Source organism: Hemicordylus capensis, chromosome 6 (assembly GCF_027244095.1).
Source record: "Hemicordylus capensis ecotype Gifberg chromosome 6, rHemCap1.1.pri, whole genome shotgun sequence".
In the NCBI taxonomy this organism is placed as follows: Eukaryota; Metazoa; Chordata; class Lepidosauria; order Squamata; family Cordylidae; genus Hemicordylus; species Hemicordylus capensis.
The window spans coordinates 17,360,559-17,379,065 of record NC_069662.1 but is presented as its reverse complement, the minus strand read 5'-3'; the positions used below and the strand labels follow the sequence as shown (position 1 = coordinate 17,379,065).

At 45.2% G+C, this 18,507-nt stretch overlaps 2 protein-coding genes across 9 annotated transcripts in view; one reads left to right on the top strand and one right to left on the bottom strand.

Moving 5' to 3' along the window:
* The window catches only part of DOC2A (double C2 domain alpha), a 30,961-nt gene extending 14,910 nt beyond the window's left edge, over positions 1 to 16,051 (bottom strand). Inside the window, exons 1-3 of the mRNA XM_053265346.1 lie at positions 15,906 to 16,051; positions 11,601 to 11,858; positions 5,284 to 5,363 (exon numbers count right to left, since the gene is read on the bottom strand). Of these exons, the coding sequence (XP_053121321.1) occupies positions 5,284 to 5,363; positions 11,601 to 11,832 (312 nt within the window). The 5' untranslated portion in view covers positions 11,833 to 11,858; positions 15,906 to 16,051. The remainder of the gene's footprint in view (positions 1 to 5,283; positions 5,364 to 11,600; positions 11,859 to 15,905) is intronic.
* LOC128331669 (zymogen granule membrane protein 16-like) overlaps positions 546 to 18,507 on the top strand; it is a 93,252-nt gene continuing 75,290 nt past the window's right edge. Inside the window, exon 1 of one of the 8 annotated variants that reach the window (XM_053265368.1) lies at positions 546 to 611. The gene's annotated coding sequence lies outside the window, so the exon portion shown is untranslated. Of the gene's footprint in view, positions 612 to 3,756; positions 3,877 to 13,736; positions 13,782 to 17,288; positions 17,409 to 17,747; positions 17,814 to 18,507 lie in introns of those variants that run through there. The other 7 variants (XM_053265370.1, XM_053265367.1, XM_053265364.1 and 4 more) reach the window with 7 other exon arrangements.

Below are 18,507 nucleotides of genomic sequence, written 5' to 3'. Positions count from 1 at the left end.
ACAAGCCATCCTGAATATTTCCCCCACGATTCTTCACAGAATCAAGGATCAGCAGTTATTCTGGGTGGATTAATCCAAAGTTAGAGGTTGTGACCTTATTTACGTATTCATTACATTTATATTCTGCCCAACCCAAATGGTTCTAGGTGGTTTCCATCAATATAAAAACAATTAATTTTTTTAAAAAAACACCATTTAAAAACCACTAATGCCAGAATGAAGAAATTGTTTTGGGGACTCTTTTGAAGGTCACTGAAGATGTTAGGCCTTGGGTTTCTGTATGGAGCATCATGGATGTGGGTACAGAGAAACACTCTGGACATATTGTTCATTATAGAGTTTCTCTATATAGCAACATTTCCTACATCCCCCTCATAGAGAACATGCAGGGTGAAAATCCAGCATGATGCAGTGGTAGAGTGTTGGACTACAGTGGAGAAAGCCCAGGTTCAAATCCCTTCTTGGCCACAGAGGTTACTGAGTCACATTGAGCCAACCACTGGCTTTCCTGCCTATCCTGTTCCAGGACAAGCCAGGGCCTCTGCTGAGGTGGAGATCTGGGAGGGACACAGACTTCAGACAGCTCCAAGGAAAACACTTCAGGAAATTTGGTCAGTACCTTGAAGAGCTCTGAGTAAGAGAGCTGGATACAACAGCGTGCAATGAATGTTGCTCCAGTGGGTGCTTGGAGCTGACGGTGCTGGTTTTTATAGCGGCTACCCAGGTAGCACAGACTCGACTCACAGCTTCCCTGGGAAGACTCTGTTGTTTAAAGTGGGGGGTGTCTGATTTTTCTAAGCACTGACTCTCTGGTGGTAAAGGAGGCCCTCTATTTGGGCTGACAGGTCTTTGAGGGACTCTTCCAAGTCAGAGAATTAAGGCAGAAATATTGTCTCTGTGTGTGCTGGTAGTGTGTGCATGTGGGTTCTGGATCTGGCTCCCTAGTTCTCTTGGTGTGGGGGGTTCCAGTGCATGGAGTCACAGGGGCTCTGGGTCATAGAGTCTTCCCATCCTATCTCATCCCCTAAACCATCAGTCTCATCTCCCAATTGGGAAGGAGGCTTCCTTCAGGAAATGGAAGTCCTGCCCAAATGAAGAGAACAGGAAGGAACATAAACTCTGGCAAAGGAAATGCAAGGAGACAATAAGGGAAGCAAAAAAAAAAAGAGAGAGCTTGAGGAGCATATAGCTAGAAGTGTCAAGGGGAATAACAAAAACTTCTTTAAATATATCAGAAGCAGAAAACCTGCCAGGGAGGCAGTTGGCCCCTTAGATGATGAGGGTGTGAAAGGGGTTATTAAGGAGGATAAGGATATTGCAGATAAGCTGAATGAGTTCTTTGCATCTGTCTTCATGGCGGAGGATACTGACCGTATACCCTCTCTGAAACTGAGCTTTTCAGGTTTAGCTACTGAAGAACTGGGCCAATCTGAGGTGACAAGGGAAGATGTTCTAAACTGTCTTGAAAAATTAAAAATTAACAAATTGCGAGGGCCAGATAGCATCCACCCAAAAGTTCTGAAGGAACTCAAATGTGAAATTGCCAATCTCCTAGCAAAAATATGTAACTTGTTCCTACAATCAGGCTCTGTACCAGATGACTGGAAAGTAGCCAATGTGACACCGATTTTCAAAAAAGGGATCCAGGAAATTATAGGCCAGTCAGCTTAACTAAATTAATGGAAAACATACATAAGGACAAAATTGTTAAACATATCAAAGAGAAGGCCTTGCTGAAGGAGAAACAGCAAGGCTTCTGCAAGGGCAAGTCGTGCCACACTAACCTTTTGGAGTTCTTTGAAAGAGTCATGTGGATAAAGGTGATATGGTTGACATAATATACTTGGACTTCCAAAAAGCTTTTGACTAAACTTGTTCCAGTACTAATCCCCACCAAAGGCTCTTGAGTAAACTTAGCAGTCATGGGATAAGGGGACAGGTTCATGTGTGGATTGGTAACTGGTTGAAGGACAGAAACAGAGGGAAGGAATAAATGGACAGTTTTCACAATGGAGGGAAGTAGGAAGTGGGGTCCCCCAGGGATCGGTACTGGGACCAGTGCTCCTTAACTTGTTCATAAATGATCTAGAAGTTGGGGTAAGCAGTAAAGTGGCCAAATTTGCAGATGACACTAAACTATTTCGGGTAGTGAAATCCAAAACAGATTTAGAGGAGCTGAAAAAAGATCTCTCCAAATTGGGGGAGTGGGCAACCAAATGGCAAATGCGGTTCAGTGTAAAACAAGTGTAAAATGATGCACATTGGGACGAAAAACTCCAACTTCAAGTATACACTGATACAATCTGAGCTGTCGGTGACTGACCAGGAGAGGGATCTTGGGGTCGTGGTGGACAGCTCATTGAAAGCGTCGACTCAGTGTGCGGTAGCTGTGAAAAAGGCTAATTCCATGCTAGGAGTCATTAGGAAGGGGATTGAAAATAAAAATGCTAATATTATAATGCCCTTATACAAATCTATGGTGTGGCTACATCTGGAGTACTGCATACAACTTAGGTCACTGTATCTTAAGAAGGATATTGTGGAACTGGAAAAGGTGCAGAAGAGGGCAACCAAGATGATCAGGGCTTGGAGCACCTTCCTTCTGAGGCTATACTACAGCATCTGAGGCTCTTTACCTTGGAAAAGAGGCAATTAAGGGGAGACATGATCAAAGTGTATAAAATTATGCATGGAGTGGAGAGGGTGGACAGAGAGAAATTTCTCTTTCACACACACACAGCACTAGAACCAGGGGTCATCCCATAAAACAAAAGGTTGGTAAATTTAGGACTGACAAGAGGAAGTACTTTTTCACCCAGTGCATAATTCATCTATGAAATTCTTTGTCATAGGATGTGGTGATGACCATAGGATTATAGGAGGCTGCCTTATATTAGGTTAGACAGTTATTATTATTATTTTTTATTATTTACATTTTATATCCCGCTCTTCCTCCAAGGAGCCCAGAGTGGTGTACTACATACTTAAGTTTCTCCTCACAACAACCCTGTGAAGTAGGTTAGGCTGAGAGGGAAGTGACTGGCCCAGAGTCACTCAGCTAGCCTCATGGCTGAATGGGGATTTGAACTCGGGTCTCCCTGGTCCTAGTCTAGCACTTTAACCACTAGACCACGCTGGCTCTCTGGTCCATCTAGCTCAGTATTGTCTGTACTGACTGGCAGTGGCTCTCTAGTGTTTCAGGCAGGAGTCTTTCCCGGCCCTACCTGGAGATGTCGCCAGGGATTGGACCTTGGACCACCTGCATGCAAAGCAGATGCTCTATCACTGAGCTATGGCTTCATTCCCTATGGGGAATATCTTCAGCAGACCACGCTCACATGTTTGTTTGTTTGTTTGTTTGTTTATTAATTAAATATACCACCCATCCTAGAACAACTTAGGGCAGTTTACATCACAAATTTCAACCTGTTTAAAATTCAGCATAAAACACAAAATAAAAACAGTTTAAATATTTAGACATCTTAAAAACCGTTTAAAACCAATTATTATTAAAAGCCAGGCTGAAAAATGGGTCTTTATGGCTCTCTTGAAGGCCTCCAAAGAAGATAAACCTCTTATAACCACGGGCAGCACGTTCCATTCAGTGTTCCCTCTAACAGGGATTCCCAGATGTTGACTACAGTGCCCAGAATCCCCAGCTGCAATGGCTTTTGCTTGAGGATTCTGGGAGTTGTAGTCAACATCTGGGAATCCTTGTTAAAGGGAACACTGTTTCCATAACCTAGGGGTGACAACTGACAAGGCCCGATTCCAGATTGGCACAAGTCACAGATGAACTGGTGCCACTCGAACCGGTGGCACTCCTGATTATCTTAATGCACGGTGGGGATCTTGCAGGGAAAGGCGTTCTCTCAGGTAACCCAGGCCTAAGCTGTTTACGGTTTTAAAGGTGATAACCAGCACTTTATATTTCGCCTAGAAACATCTGGCAGCCAGTGCAACTGTTTAAGAACAGGATGATATGGTCTCTCTGAGTTACCCCAGAGACCAATCTGGCTGCTGCTTTTGGACTAACTGAAGTTTCCAAAATATGTACAAAGGTTACCAGCTGATGTGCCACTGTTTTGAGGTTGCTTTCTTCGTGTAGTCACCTATCCAAATGCAAAGGTGAACGCTGCTTAGCAAAGGGGACAATTCATGCTCGCTACCGCAAGACCAATTCTCTACCAGTCATGACACTAGATTGGGGATCATGACATCTCCTGACCTACCTCACAAGATTGTTGTGAAGAAGTGCCATATACATCCCCTTGAGCTCTTTGGAAAGAGAGCCTAATAAAAATGCGTAGTAATTAATGGAGTTTGGAGAGATGCCCTCTTGAGCAACCTTTTTGGAATTGCCTGTTTGCCTTTGTTAATGGGAACATGTTCTGATGTCAGCTTGTGTGCCCCCCCCCCCAAGAAATTCTGTATCCTGGCACCGTGCGTGCCATGCTTTTTAATGCTGCTTCTCTTGGGATGTTCCAAACCGCTGGCAAAACATCCAGCTAAATTGGCTTCATTGAAGAATTGCCGTAGGGGAAATGGCACTTCCAGCCAGAGAACAGAAAAGAAAAGCGAATGTAAACACACACGAAACAGTTTGTGTAGAAGCCCCAGGATGGGAGAGTGAGGAGGAAGCAGGGAGGTCTATGAGCTGGCCTTAATGGCCACCTGCAGGGCTGGGGAAGGGAGTATGAAGTGTAGATAACCGATGGAGGGCTAGCGGGCTGGTGTTACTTTGACTGTGGTTCCGAACTGCACTGCCGCATTGTTTCTTGTGCTCCCTTCTCCCTCCTCTGTTGCCACGGCAACCCCAGATGCCTGCGGATACCCGGTTGCCTGGCGCGTCACCGTGCTTGAAGATGCTGCAGGCCCACCAGCTGGGAAGGAGGAGGGCAGTCTGTGTTTGTTGGTGTGTGTGCCAGGGTAGGGGTTGCGCAAACATTGCCAGCTGAAGGCCTTTGGGGTTTGGGTGAGGGAGGGCCTTTGAGCAAGCATGTCTGTCTTCCAGGGGCTCGAAAGGGGGAAAAAAAGAAAGGATGGGGAAACAATGGGCTGAATGCAGACGAGAGAGAAAGAAGAAGCAGACTGAAATGAGCAGTGCTAGTTCCGTAATGAGATTTCCCGTCCCTGTGTGGCCTCTTTTATTAAATCATGTCCCTTTGTTGTGGAAGCCACACATGCAATGCAGAAGGTCTGCGGGTCTGGATCAAAAGGCATCAAACATGCTTGGATAGCATGAGGGTGCTCATGTTCAGGGCACTCTTCAGGAATAATTACCTTGGCCCGTAGGACGGTGCAGTCAAGGGTGCAGCTCTCCGGATCATAAAGAACATCAAATTCAAGAGTCCCAAGTGAGGCTAGAAAAAGGGCAGGTGTCAAGCAGAATGGAAAAAAAGGCATCAATCATTCAATTACATCCATATGTTTCTCTTTCTAGTCATACCTGCTTGCATTTCTCTCTCCATCCATCTGCCTGCATACCTGTCTGTACCACACCTCATCCCTCTATATATCTTTCCTCTGCTCCTCTGCATAGACATTATCTGTCCACTAACTGGCATCTACTCAGGGCTGTATACTCTTGAGCTTAGAAACAAACACCAAAACTGCCCCTCACAAGGATCAACCCAGTGTTGGCACCAATAAAACTGGATTCTGTGACAGACATAAATCTTGCAAATTAGGCAGATTTGCTTATAAATACTTCTCAGAGCATAATTTATTGTGCTTCTGCACATTATGGGGTGGGGCAAAGAGCTGAACACAGTGGCTGGCACAATGAGGGACATTACTCAGAGTAGCCTCACTGAAATTAAAAGGACAGCTTAGGCAATGCCTAACTTATCTGTTTAATTTCAATGGGACTACTTTGTGTAATTTTCTTCATCGTGTCAGCCAGTGCCCCAAATGCTGGCTGCTGGCGATCTTACTGATTTCTAGTTTCCAGGAGTAAATAGCAGCAGCAGCAGCAGCAGCAGCAGCAGCAGCGGGGTGGGGAGGGGGGACCGAAATCAGTACCATGGTAAAGACAAAGGATTAAAACTCCCTCCCCACATGTCTCAGTCCAAATGCAGGTAAGGTTTTCCCCTTCAGCTGTATTTACTGAGTTAAAAATGAAGCCCATTTGTCCTACTAATGGGCTTAACATAACGTGTAGTTTGACTCTTCATCAAGCATCACCTATACACTTCTGTGATCCTTATGGCCATGAGGACAAGAATCTTGTTGGTTTTTGTTGGAGCTCAGGTTCCCAACCAAATATTGAATTTTGTATCTAGACTATTGTGTGTGTGTGTAGGTGTGTTGGTGTGGGTGGTCCGACACCTGCACAGAATTGCAGAACGCATATAGCTCTGCATCTCTCTATTGCTGGAGGACCAGATAGTTTCAGAAAGTCTTTCATTCCCAAAGAGTGAATCCTCCAGTGATCAATCCCCCCCGCATCCATATTAAGTCTATTAACCTTTACCCTCAATCAAGATTAGCTGTCTGTCTCAGGGTACAATTGGTTTAAAACAAAGAGCCCCCAGAGTTGAAGCCGGGTTGGAAGTGGCATCCTTTAGCCTGTTGCCAGCCCAGCCCTCTAATCTCAGATGTGTAGGTGCTCCGAGGAACTCACAGTACTGAGGAGAAGGGATTCTGTGCTCTGCACATGCTCAAAGGCACTGTTCCTTATCATTACTTTACATTTTCCAGGGCAGAGCCCTGCATCTTGTCTGCATTCAGTGGCATACATAACTCTTTTCATGGGGTTTTCTGACTGTGTCAGCTGAATACATGGAGGGGCCATATAGCTTGTGTCTGTACATACTGTGCACACCTCTGCTTTCTCCACACAATCAGGAAAAGCAGGATCTCTCCCCAATCTCGTGGACCAAGCCTGCACATTCTGCTCGTCTACAAGCGTATAAAGTGTATACATGTGCTTTGTGAACACAGACACAGCAATGCAAGGAGGCCAGGGGCAAAGGAAATAGGGCAGCCCCATCCTCCCTCCGCGTGTTCAGCCTGCATGGTTAAAAAGCCGTGTGAAAGGGGTTTTATATTGTCTATTTCTATTTGTCTATGCCTCTTTCCATCTGGACACACTTATTGCTTTCTAAATTGCTTTCTCTCCATCTGCATTCAGCTGTCCACCTGAGCGATATCGCCTATCTGTCCGTCTGCCTCTATCCATCCATCCATCCATCCTCTCCTCTGCCTCTATCCTTCTCTATCTCCCTCCCCCTCCCTCCCTTTCTCCACCCATCCATTCATCCATCTCTCCGTCTTTCTGCCCTCCTTTCCTCTTGTGGGGCTAGGCATCTATGAATTGGTGTGCGAACAAAAGTGTGTAGGAGAGAGGATGAATCTGTGGTTTTTGTGACAGGCTGTTGTGTCAGTGAGGTGTGAGTTTGTGTGGGTTTGTTTTTGTTAGAGAAGGTGGCTGAATGAGCACTTGTATGTGTATACTTGTCCCCAGAAGTGTGTGTTCTGTTATGCATGTGTGCGTATGTGTGTTTCATTCTCTGTTTCTCTATGAATTGGCTTCATATGTGAGTGAAAGCTTGTGTTAACTTTTCAGCACCAAGGTTTTTCAGTGTTGACGTGCATGTAACTTGCTGCCTCTGTTTGCATTGAGCGGTGTGTGTGTGTGTGTGTGTGTGTGTGTGTGTGTGTTTTGTCATTGTATTCTTGTGTGGGGAAATCCAGGAGAAATGGGTTGACTTCCCTAGATTTGCTGTCATTCCATCTACAGAATGTTGCTTCGGCTTTGCTTTGTTGTGCATCCATCAGACAGATTGTCAATTGTATGTAATGGGTTTGCTGTGAGTAAGGGTTGTTACAGGGCTTGTGGAACTGCAGTTGTGTTTTGCCTGTGCCTGTGTGGGTGGTTTGTTATGTGTCTTTGCTTTGGTGTCTTCGCTTCTGTGAAGAGAGCTACTCTTGTGGTAGCAAGCATGACTTGTCTCCTTAACTTACACGATCTGAAGAGAAACCAGAGTATGCCCCCTTAACTAAGCAGGTTCCACCCCGGTTGCATATGAATGGGAGACTAGAAGTGTGAGCACTGCAAGATATTCCCCTCAGGGGAAGGAGCCGCTCTGGGAAGAGTGGAAGGTTCCAAGTGGAAGGTTCCAAGTCCCTTCCCTGGCAGCATCTCCAAGATAGGGCTGAGAGAGATTCCTGCCTGCCACCTTGGAGAAGCCGCTGCCAGTCTGTGAAGACAATCCTGAGCTAGATAGACCAATGGTCTGACTCAGTATATGGCAGCTTCCTATGTCTGTGTGTGTCCCTTCTGGGTTGTCAGGGCTATGGGTAGATGGCAATGGTGGGGAAGTCTGCTGTGACAGGAGTTGTGGCCGAGGGGCTGCTTCCCAATCACATAGCAAGGTTTCTCTCTTCAAAGTCTTTGAACCAAAGAAGAATGGTTTGTAAGAAACAGCTGGGATGTTTATTTAGGGGACAGGGTCCAGGCTCTGTGGTAGAGCATCTGCTTTGCATGCAGAAGGTCCCTGGCAGCATCTCCAGGTAGGGCTGGGAGAGCCTCCTGCCTGAAACCTTGAAGAGCTGCTGCCAGTCAGTGAAGACAATACTGAGCTAGATGGGCCAAGGGTCTGACTCGGTATAAGGCCGCTTCCCATGCTCCCTTGTGCATGCATATAAGAGAGCGGAAGACTGTGTGTGAGAAGGGTGAGCAGGTGGCCAAAAAAAGGCCATCTTCATACTAATACCCTATATATACCCTCAGAAGTATCAGAATGTCTTACATTGTGAAACTAGACAAGTCCTCCTGGTTAACTTGGGACTTACTTTCAGGGAAGTATATTTAAGACTAAAGCCTTCGTGAGCAGCTGAGAGAGTTGGTATGTGTGTAGAGGAAGGGGAGGGAGGGAAATAGAAGGTCTGTTCCTGCGTAAGGAGTATGTGTGATTGTGTGTGTGTGTGTGTGTGTGTGTGTGTGTGTGGGAGAGAGAGAGGGAGAGAGAGAGAGAGAGAGACAGACAGACAGACAGAGACAGAGTTTTCATGTAGGACAATCCAGTTATGTGGACTGCATAGCCATATTAAGGACATAAGAACAGACCTGCTGGATCAAGCCCAAGGCCCATCTACTGCTGCTACTACTACAACAAATATTTATATACCACTTTTCAACGTTTCCAAAGTGGTTCACATAGAGAAATAATAAACAAACAGATAAGATGGCTCTCTGTCCCCAAAGGGCTCACAGTCAAAAATGAAACATTAGACACCAGCAACAGTCACTGAAGGGATGCTGTGCTGGGGATGGATAGGGCCAGTTACTCTCCCCCTGCCCAATAAAGAGAATCACCACTTTTCAAAGGTGCCTCTTTGCCCAGTTAGCAGGGATTAAGTCCAGGGGATTAAGAGGGATTAAGTCCAGCCGCTGTGTTCACAACCATTACTAGGGTAGAAGAAGCCTCCTATCCGAGTTCAAGAGCTAGGCACCCTCCCAAGATTTGATTTTTATGTATGTATTCAATTTCTATACTGCCCTTCCAAAAATGGCTCAGGGCAGTTTACACAGAGAAATAATAAATAAATAAGATGGCTCCCTGTCCCCAAAGGGCTCACATTCTAAAAAACAAACAAACAAACACAAGATAGACACCAGCAACAGTCACTGGAGGTATTGTGCTGGGGGTGGATAGGGCCAGTTACTCTCCCCCTGCGCAAGAAAGAGAATCACCATGTTCAAAAGGTGCCTCTTTGCCAAGTTAGCAGGGAAAACCAAGGCCAGAGGCTAGTTCTATGCCTGTGTGCCAAGTAGCAGCTGGGCTGGAGGACTTTTCTTCTTACCCCATTCAGCAGGTGGGTACAGTTGCTGGGAAGGAGGGAGCCCTCCAAACCAGCTGCTACTCAGTCCATGAGCAGGGAAGGAGCCTCCAACCTTGGTTTTAATTGACAGACTATGAAAAAGAGCATATGTGGCTCCCAATCTAGAGTAGGAGGTGTCTTAGGAACATAGGAAGCTGCCATATACTGAGTCAGACCATTGGTCCATCTAGCTCAGTATTGTCTTCACAGACTGGCAGCAGCTTCTCCAAGGTTTCAGGCAGGAAGCTCTCTCAGCCCTGTCTTGGAGATGCTGCCAGGGAGGGAACTTGGAACTTCTACCCTATATCTGTCTGTCTGTCTGTCATATTTTTATACCACCTGATATGTAAATCTCTAGACGGTGTACAAATCCCAATGTCCATCATCCTGATGTATATCATGTGAATGGCCCTATCAAGATTCTCTTTATTTAGCAGAGGGAGAGTAACTGGCCCTATCCACCCCTAGCACAGTACCTCCAGTGACTGTTACTGGTGTCTATCTTGTGTTTCTTTTTAGCTTGTGAGCCCTTTGGGGACAGGGATCCATCTTATTTATTTATTACTTATCTATGCAAACCACTGTGGAAACGTTTTTTGAAAAGTGATATATAAATATTTGTTGTTGCTTGTTGTACCTTCATTCAGATGTTCAGACCCTCGTACACGTGTTTGTGTAAATGACTGTACATAGAAACATAGGAAGCTGCTTTCTACTAAGTCAGACCATTAGTCCATCTAGCTCAGTATTATCTACACAGACTGGCAGCAGCTTCTCCAAAGTTTCAGGCAGGAGTCTCTCTCAGCCCTATCTTGGAGATGTTAGGGAGGGAATTTGGAACCTCAGATGCTCTTCCCAGAGTGGCCCCATCCCCTAAGGGGAATATCTTACAGTGCTCACATGTAGTCTCCCATTCAAATGCAAACAAGGGCAGACTCTGCTTAGTAAAGGGGACAATGCATGCTTGCTACAACAAGACCAGACCTCCTCCCATGGATGTAGCTGCATCCATATTAAAAGTGAACCTGGATACAGGCCCCTCAAATGCATGGTACAGATAGGAAGTGTACAGCTGTGCCAGTGTTCAACATAATGTGTGAATCACTGTACTTGCATACAAGTCTGTACCTGTGTTCATTGTGAACAGGGCTCTTGTGTGACCAAAATTTGCACATGTCTTCACATGACTGAAAGAGTTTGAGTGAGAGTGCATATGTAAAACACATGTGAACAAGTGTTTGTGTGAGAGAGAGCTAGCAAGTTTGCCTGTAAGACTCTGTCAATATTTTGGAGAACAGCTATGTAAAACATGCAAAATTATTGTATGCACAAATGTGTGAGAAGGTGCTTGAGGAGTGTATATATATGGTGTGAGCTGTTGTGAGACAATAGATGAAAAGTCTGTATGCGTTTGTATTTGTGTGAGAGGCAAAATGTCTGAGAGTGTGGATGATTTGGTGTGTGTGTGTGTGTGTGTGTACATGAGTGTGTGGTGAAATACTGCGTATGAGAAACACAGCTTCTGTTTTGTGCATCTGTCTGTGGATATTCTGCGCATGTGTGACAACAGGGGAATGTGCAAATAAAGAGGATCTGTGTGTAAAATGACAATCAATGAGAGAGAGTCTGCATGTGTAAACATGTATGCATGAAATGAGGGGTGTGGGCTACCAAATGTTCTGTATGCTAGATAGATGGTTTGATCCAGAACACCGGATCCCTCTGCAAGGTGTGCATGTCTGTGAGGGGTGGATGGCAGAGATCACACTCACTGTTCTCGTCGGAATCGTAGCCATCTGCTGCTTCCCCTTCTCCACTTCCGGGGGGAACGTTAGTTGCCCCTTGACCCCGCATCTTATCCCGAGTTGCCAGCACCCCCTCCAGCCCAGGGTGTGGAAAATAAGCAGAGATTTGGGCAATGGGTCGGATTGGGCCTGGAGACACATCAATGGCCATGTGTTCCCGGATTGGGACCGGAGCACGGTCTCCACGGCGGACTGTCATTGGGCTTGCAGGAGACGCAACTTCAACTGGCGGGGGGGAAGAGAAATTGATCTTAATTTTTATGTTGATTCATTCTTTTGCAAGCTGTTTTAATGTTTTTGGTTGTGAAATTTGAACCTTTGACAATCTCCATTCCTGCATTTTAACAAAAAGAAATCCAAGCTAGTTTGGAGGTTGAATTTTATTAGTTTCTAGAAGAAATTTCTTTCACGGAGAATTTGACAAAGTTGAGAAGAAACAGTCCTGTCTTTTAACAAATTTTTAAAAAGAAAAACCTTCTGCATAAAACAGAATGTATGGCTATTTCCACTGATAAAACACAACCTTTATTATTTAAGAGAAATCATTTTTGGGGATGGGAAATAAGAAATGTTATCCTTTCAACTGAAAGTTTCATTATTTTCTTGGCAGAAAACCACATCCAGATTTCATGAAGAATTTTGTCATTGCTTTGGCAGGAAAGTTCATCTGTACTTGGCAGGAAATATTCCCTACTTGAGCACAACCATCTTGATCTAGTAATAGCTTGGTGAGACAGGATGTGGAGTGGTGTCCAATTTAGACACTATACTTCACAAGGATATTGGCCACTTCGGGTGTGATCTGCCTGCTTTCAAAACCACGCACATAGAAAATGGCTGCCAAGATGCGTTGTCACAGTATCAACTGGCAAGAAGCACATCTGGGAGTTCACACTTTACAATCTGGCTTTGTGGGAGGACCCATAGCTTAGTAGTAAAGTACATGGTTTGCATGCCAAAGGCCCCAGGTTGAATCTCAGACAGCAGGAATGGGAAAGAACCACGGCTCAGTGGTAGAACATCTGCTTTGAGTGCAGAAGGACCCAGGTTAGGAACATAGGAAGCTGCCTTATGCCACAGATTGGAATATGTGAAACTGCTTTACACTCACTGAGTCTGACCATTGGTTCACCAAAGCTAGTGTTACTGGCTCTGACTGACTGCAGCTGTCATACATAGGAAGCTGCTTTATACTGAGTCAGACCCTTGGTCCGTCTAGCTCAGTATTGTCTTCACAGACTGGCAGCAGCTTTTCCAAGGTTGCAGGCAGGAATCTCTCTCAGCCCTATCTTGGAGATGCTGCCAGGGAGGGAACCTGGAACCTTCGGCATGCTGCAGTCCCTGGCAGCATCTCCAAGATAAAGCTGAAAGAGACTCCTGCCTGCAGCCTTGGAGAAGCCGCTGCCAGTCTGTGAAGACAATACTGAGCTTGATAGATCAATGGTCTGACTCAGCATAAGGCAGCTTCCTATGTATGACAGCCACAGCCAGTCAGAGCAAGTAATACCGGCTTAGTTGGACCAATGGTCAGACTCAGTGTAAAGCAGCTTCACATATTCCAGTCTGTGGCATACAACATTTCCACTTGTGAATGGGAAACCTGCCTGTGAACACACAGGAATGCGCTGATGCTAGCTCCATGAATTTGGTGCAGCACCCTCAGTGGGGACCCTTAAAGAAGCAGCACATGCATTTCCTTCCTTTCCTAGGGGCTCCATGCAAAGTCAGCATGACACAGTGCTGTTTGAGGCTGCGGATGATACTCTTGCTGACCTTGGTCTTTTCATAGTAAAGAACATAAGAAGAACATAAGAAGAGTCCAGTCTATAGGAAGCTGCCTTATACTGAGTCAGACCATTGGTCTATCTAGCTCAGTATTGTCTTCACAGACTGGCAGCAGCTCACCAGGAGTCTTTCCCAGCCCTACCTGGAGATGCCAGGAACCTGGGACCTTCTGCATGCAAGCAGATGCTCTGTCACTGAGCTACAGTCCCATCCCCAAAGTTTATTTTGTGGCCAGGATTTGAACCTGGGTCTCCTGATTGCCAGGCGAGAATTCTACCATTGAACCACCAATGCAGTCCAACGTCTTGTTTCCCACAGTGGCCAGCCAGATGCTCTTGGAAAGCCCACAAGCAAGGCAAGAAGGTAACATCCCTCTGCCACTGTTTGCCCCCAGTAAATGAGTATTTAGTGATATACTGCTTCTGAACCTGGAGGTTCCATTTAGCCATCATCGCTAATAGCCCTGGGGCCATGAATATGTCTAAACCCGTTTTAAAGGAATGAAGAGAGCAGACCTTAGAGGTGTGCAGAGAATGATTTATTACTCAGTGTTTCAAGTCTTATTACTGTTCCACAGGTGCAACTGATTTCATTCCGAGATGGGGGAAAATTTAGTTCTTTAAAAGGGTAACCAAAGCTTTCTCCCCCATCTCAGAACGAAATCAGCTGCATCTGCAGAACAGTCTTAAGATTCAAAGCACTAATAAGATATTCTCTATGCACCCCTGAGTTGTCTTTTTGTTCTTATTCCTTTTAGCCAGGAGCCATCACCACATCTTGTGGCAGGGAGTTCCATACATTAATTAGGTGTCCTGTGATGTCATTTCTTTTGTCTATCCTGTATCTACTGTCAATTAATTTCATTGAGTGGCCCCAAGTTCTAGAACATGAGATGGAGGGGAAAAAAAGATCTCTATTCCACTTTCTTCAAAAGTCCTCAAATGTTATAACCTTTCTTTATAGGGAAGGTGCTCAAAAGCTTGTTGATAATTTGAGTTATCATGTGTTGAAGAGTTAAATGGGTGGTTTGCAGCCCTTCAGTTCAATGTGTTTATGGACATTACACATTCACACATTACAGATGTTCACATGAGCCAGCTCTGAGGCATACAAACATTGGGCCAGGGGCTGTTTTCAGTTCACTTCCCAATGCACTTAAGAAAGGAAACTTTCCTCATTGAACCAAATTAAAATCAAGTAGCTTGATTTTATAGTGAATTTTCTCTGAAATTCTGCTTGTAGAAAATCTCAGAAAAGACCCTTCAATTGCATGCAGACAAATTCCCTAGGATTGCTTTTTTTTTTTTCTGTTTTGGAGACAAATTCTATCCATATTTAAAATTGTAATCTCTGTCAATTTATTGCAGATCAAGAGTTATGGACTTAGGGTGCAGTTTATAAAACTGATAGATCCTTTTTCTTCTACACATCAGAAGTGCTTAGTGCACAGAGTGGATTACATTTTTTAAAATTGTGTTCATTATTACCGGTAGTAGTGAAGCTGCATTAAACAAAGCATTAACAAATTGATTTAATATTCTTAATGGAACATCTGTGGGCTGAATAGCAAGATTTCTAACTCTAAACACAGGCAGAACATGTAGGATTCTTTGACTGCGCTGCCTTTTTGGAGGGAGACAATTATAACTGAATCAGGGAATTCATTGCCGGGAGCTTAATGACATTTTGATTTGACAGTGTCTTTAATGCCCCACATTCCTGAGAGGGCTATTTTTAATTAATTATTATTGGATTATTAACAGATATTAATAGAATGAGTTTGCTAAATTGAGTTGGTTTCCCTCCTGCTTTTTCTTTCCCCATATATATATATATATATATATATATATATATATATATATATATAAACTTCATTCCATTCTTGATCAATTTTGCCCCCTCCCAGAATCACCCCCCCCATTCTAGATGTTGTTCTTTCCTCTGCCCAGCTTCTACCTCCGCACCACATATTAATATATGCAAATAACCTGCTACAGTTCTTTAACACCTGTCTCCCCCACCTAATCCCCCATTTCTCTCCCCTGGATACCCCATCTCTCAGAAATTCCCCCATCCCATGCAGTACACTCCCCAAATCCTTTTAGCCCCCTTCATTCCAAGAGATAGATCTGAATTGCCCCTTTCCCTCTTTTTACCCCATATTTGCTTTCATCAGCCCCACGTTCCAGCAACTACCTCCAAAAACTGTCTTCCCCCCTCCCCAGTAATTTCCCCCAGATGGCTCCAGCCTTCTCCCCTAATAATCCCTCCCAAACAACTCATCCAACTCCCCCTTTTCTTCTGAAACTCTGCCAGAAACTGGCCCCACATTTTTTAAAATCTCTCTCTCTCTCCCCCAAACTTGCTGCCCAGAACTGCCTTTATATATTCCCAAGCTCCCCAAGTGTTGCCTCCACCTGTCTCCCCCTCATGCTCATCCCACCCCCACCCCCACCCCAGGACCCCAACCCTCCTTCCCCATCCTACCTGGGCGCTGTTCCTGTCAACAGGTAATGATAGGTGGGGGGATGGCGCAGCGAATGAGAGGCGGTCGATTGGGGGATCCCACAGACTTAGAGAGAGAGAGAGAGAGAGAGCAGAGGGAGGGAGGGAGGGAGGGAGAAGGAGAAGGGGGGGGGTTGCAGCCAGGGAGGTGGAGACAATAGAGGAAGGGAAAAGGGAGGTGGAGGGTGCAGAGATCTGATATGCAACCCATAGATTCATTTAGATATAGATGGTAAAGGAGGGCATTTGACAACTATATTAAGTGCATGTTTGCATGCATATGCACACACACACGGCGAAAAGTGATCCCATGCTGTAACTAATAAAAATTGGGGATAGAATCTATCTATCTATCTATCTGGATAAGAGAAGTTTTATCTGCAATATGTAATTGGGTAGTGAAGGACTGGATAGAGCATAGATCTATATGCAAAATCCGTATCTCTCGATGCACAAAATGAAAGTGGAAGGCGGGTGGGGGGGGGGGAGAGACGAGGAAGTGACAAGTTCTGATTTTTTTAAAAAACCCATAAAACTTTGATCCCTTCCTATCTCTTGGGCTCCGGGTGGATGGCGATGGTTTTGTGAACTGCAAGAAATGTGAAAACACTTGCAAAAAGGCAGACAAAAATAGAAAGCTACAAATGCAGCGGATTCGTGGCGGGGTGGGGGGAGGGCTATAGAGAAGAAAAGCGGATTGATGTGGTGACAGGTTAGATAGGAATAGAGGGGATAAGTGCGTGTGTGTGTGGATGGGGGGGGGGAAAGCGGAGGATTTTCAGAAGGGTTTGGAGACTGGATGAAGACGAAAGAGACCCCAAGAAGGACTGTATGGGGGGAACAAGAGGGAAAGAGGTGTGCTGTGTAGACGTGAGGAAGTTGAGAAAATGTACAGAGCAGCGGGGTGGAGAGAGGGATGAGAATGGATGAGAATGAGAAGCCAATGGATGAGAAAGCATTATTTAATTTGCGGAAAAAAGAGATCCTTGGGCTCAAGTTTGGCTGGAAACACCAGCTTCCCATCTCAGAGGTGCACTCTGCAGCCCCCATCCCCCAAGCATTTGAGGAGTTGCCCTCCTCATTTTACTGAACTTCCCCCACCAAACCTTCTCCCATATCTCCCCCTAAAAGGGTCCCCCCCAACCAAACCTAATAACCCATATTCCACCAAAGTCTTTCTCCCCCCCAACCTCATAATCCATGTCTCCCCACAAAGTGTCTCCCCCCAAAAAGTGAGGAATTGCCCCTCAAGCTTTCCCTCTGCACCCCTGCCTGGTCCAGGGGTTCCCCCCACCGATCCTTGGCATCTTGGAGTCTCTGTGGTCACCCAGTAGCAAGGGAGTTCATACAGTCCAGGGTTGGAACCTGGGCATTGGCACAAATTGAACTCCAGTCAAAAAACAAAGGGGCAGAAAGGCTGTTTGGACAGAGTGACTGCAGAATGCAGAGTCTAAATCAATTCACCTCAAAGTTGAATAATCAAGGGTGAGCATTTTCAAAAGGTGTTAACAGCACAGACTCTCTAGCCACGGCCCGCTCTGCAGTCAGGACAGGGGTCCACAACACTAGAAGGCCTTCACTCCACCCCTCCTACCTCCATTTAACTGCATACTGTTTTTTTGAGGTTCGAAATGTGGCCCCAGGTCAGTTAAAATAAGATTTGATGCTGCAAGGCAATATTCCATCCCTTGAGTTTGGGGGATTGAAGTTTTTCGCTCTTCCCCCCTCCACCAGTTACTATGGCAACCCTGTCCTGGACCTGCTCCAGACCAGGAAATATTTGTGATGCTGCATATGCTGTTGAATGACATTTTAAGTGTTAGTCAAATAGATAAACCTGGGTTTGGACCAGGCAGGGGAACCAGGAGCCAAGAAATCTTCAATTCCTTGGTAAGTGGGGCTTAATCCCATTCATGGCTCACAAGGATTTTTAATCTGGGATCTGTCTTGGGTGTCAGCTCTGGAATATGTGAAATGTATAGTGAGGAAAGCTCTGTGCATGGGCAGAGTGCCTTCTGGTCGATGTGGAGTAGTCACAAACAGTCCACACGGCATGGGGGCAGAAAGACAGGCTTCAAAATAGTCTGACTTCCTGCACTGAGGTCTCACTTTGGAAATTATGCAATATAGTAGTCTGCAGAGAGATTAGGCACAACATTTCCTGGGTTTTCTAGAATATGAGTGAGGTGCAGGGGCGTAGCAAGGTTGTCATGGGCTCAGATGTTAAAATGGGCCCCCCCTCACTGAAGCTCCGCTCATGAAGTAAATCTTAAATGAGGCTGAATAGTGGTAACAAAAAGCATAGTAGAATTTTATCTATCTATCTATCTATCTATCTATCTATCTATCTATCTATCTATCTATCTATCTATCTCCTATGTGCCACAATAGAACATCATCCTAAATTATTTTTTAAAAGGTTTTGTAAATTGTGGACGATGCAAGTCATTTAATGGTACTAGAGAAAGACATGCTGTTCTGGTAGCTCCAGGTCTTAACACTCACATCAATTTTGGAGGATGAATACAACTGAAGGAAGCCTGGGCGGGTGCGCGGCTGGGGGAGTCAGTCATGTGACTTGCCT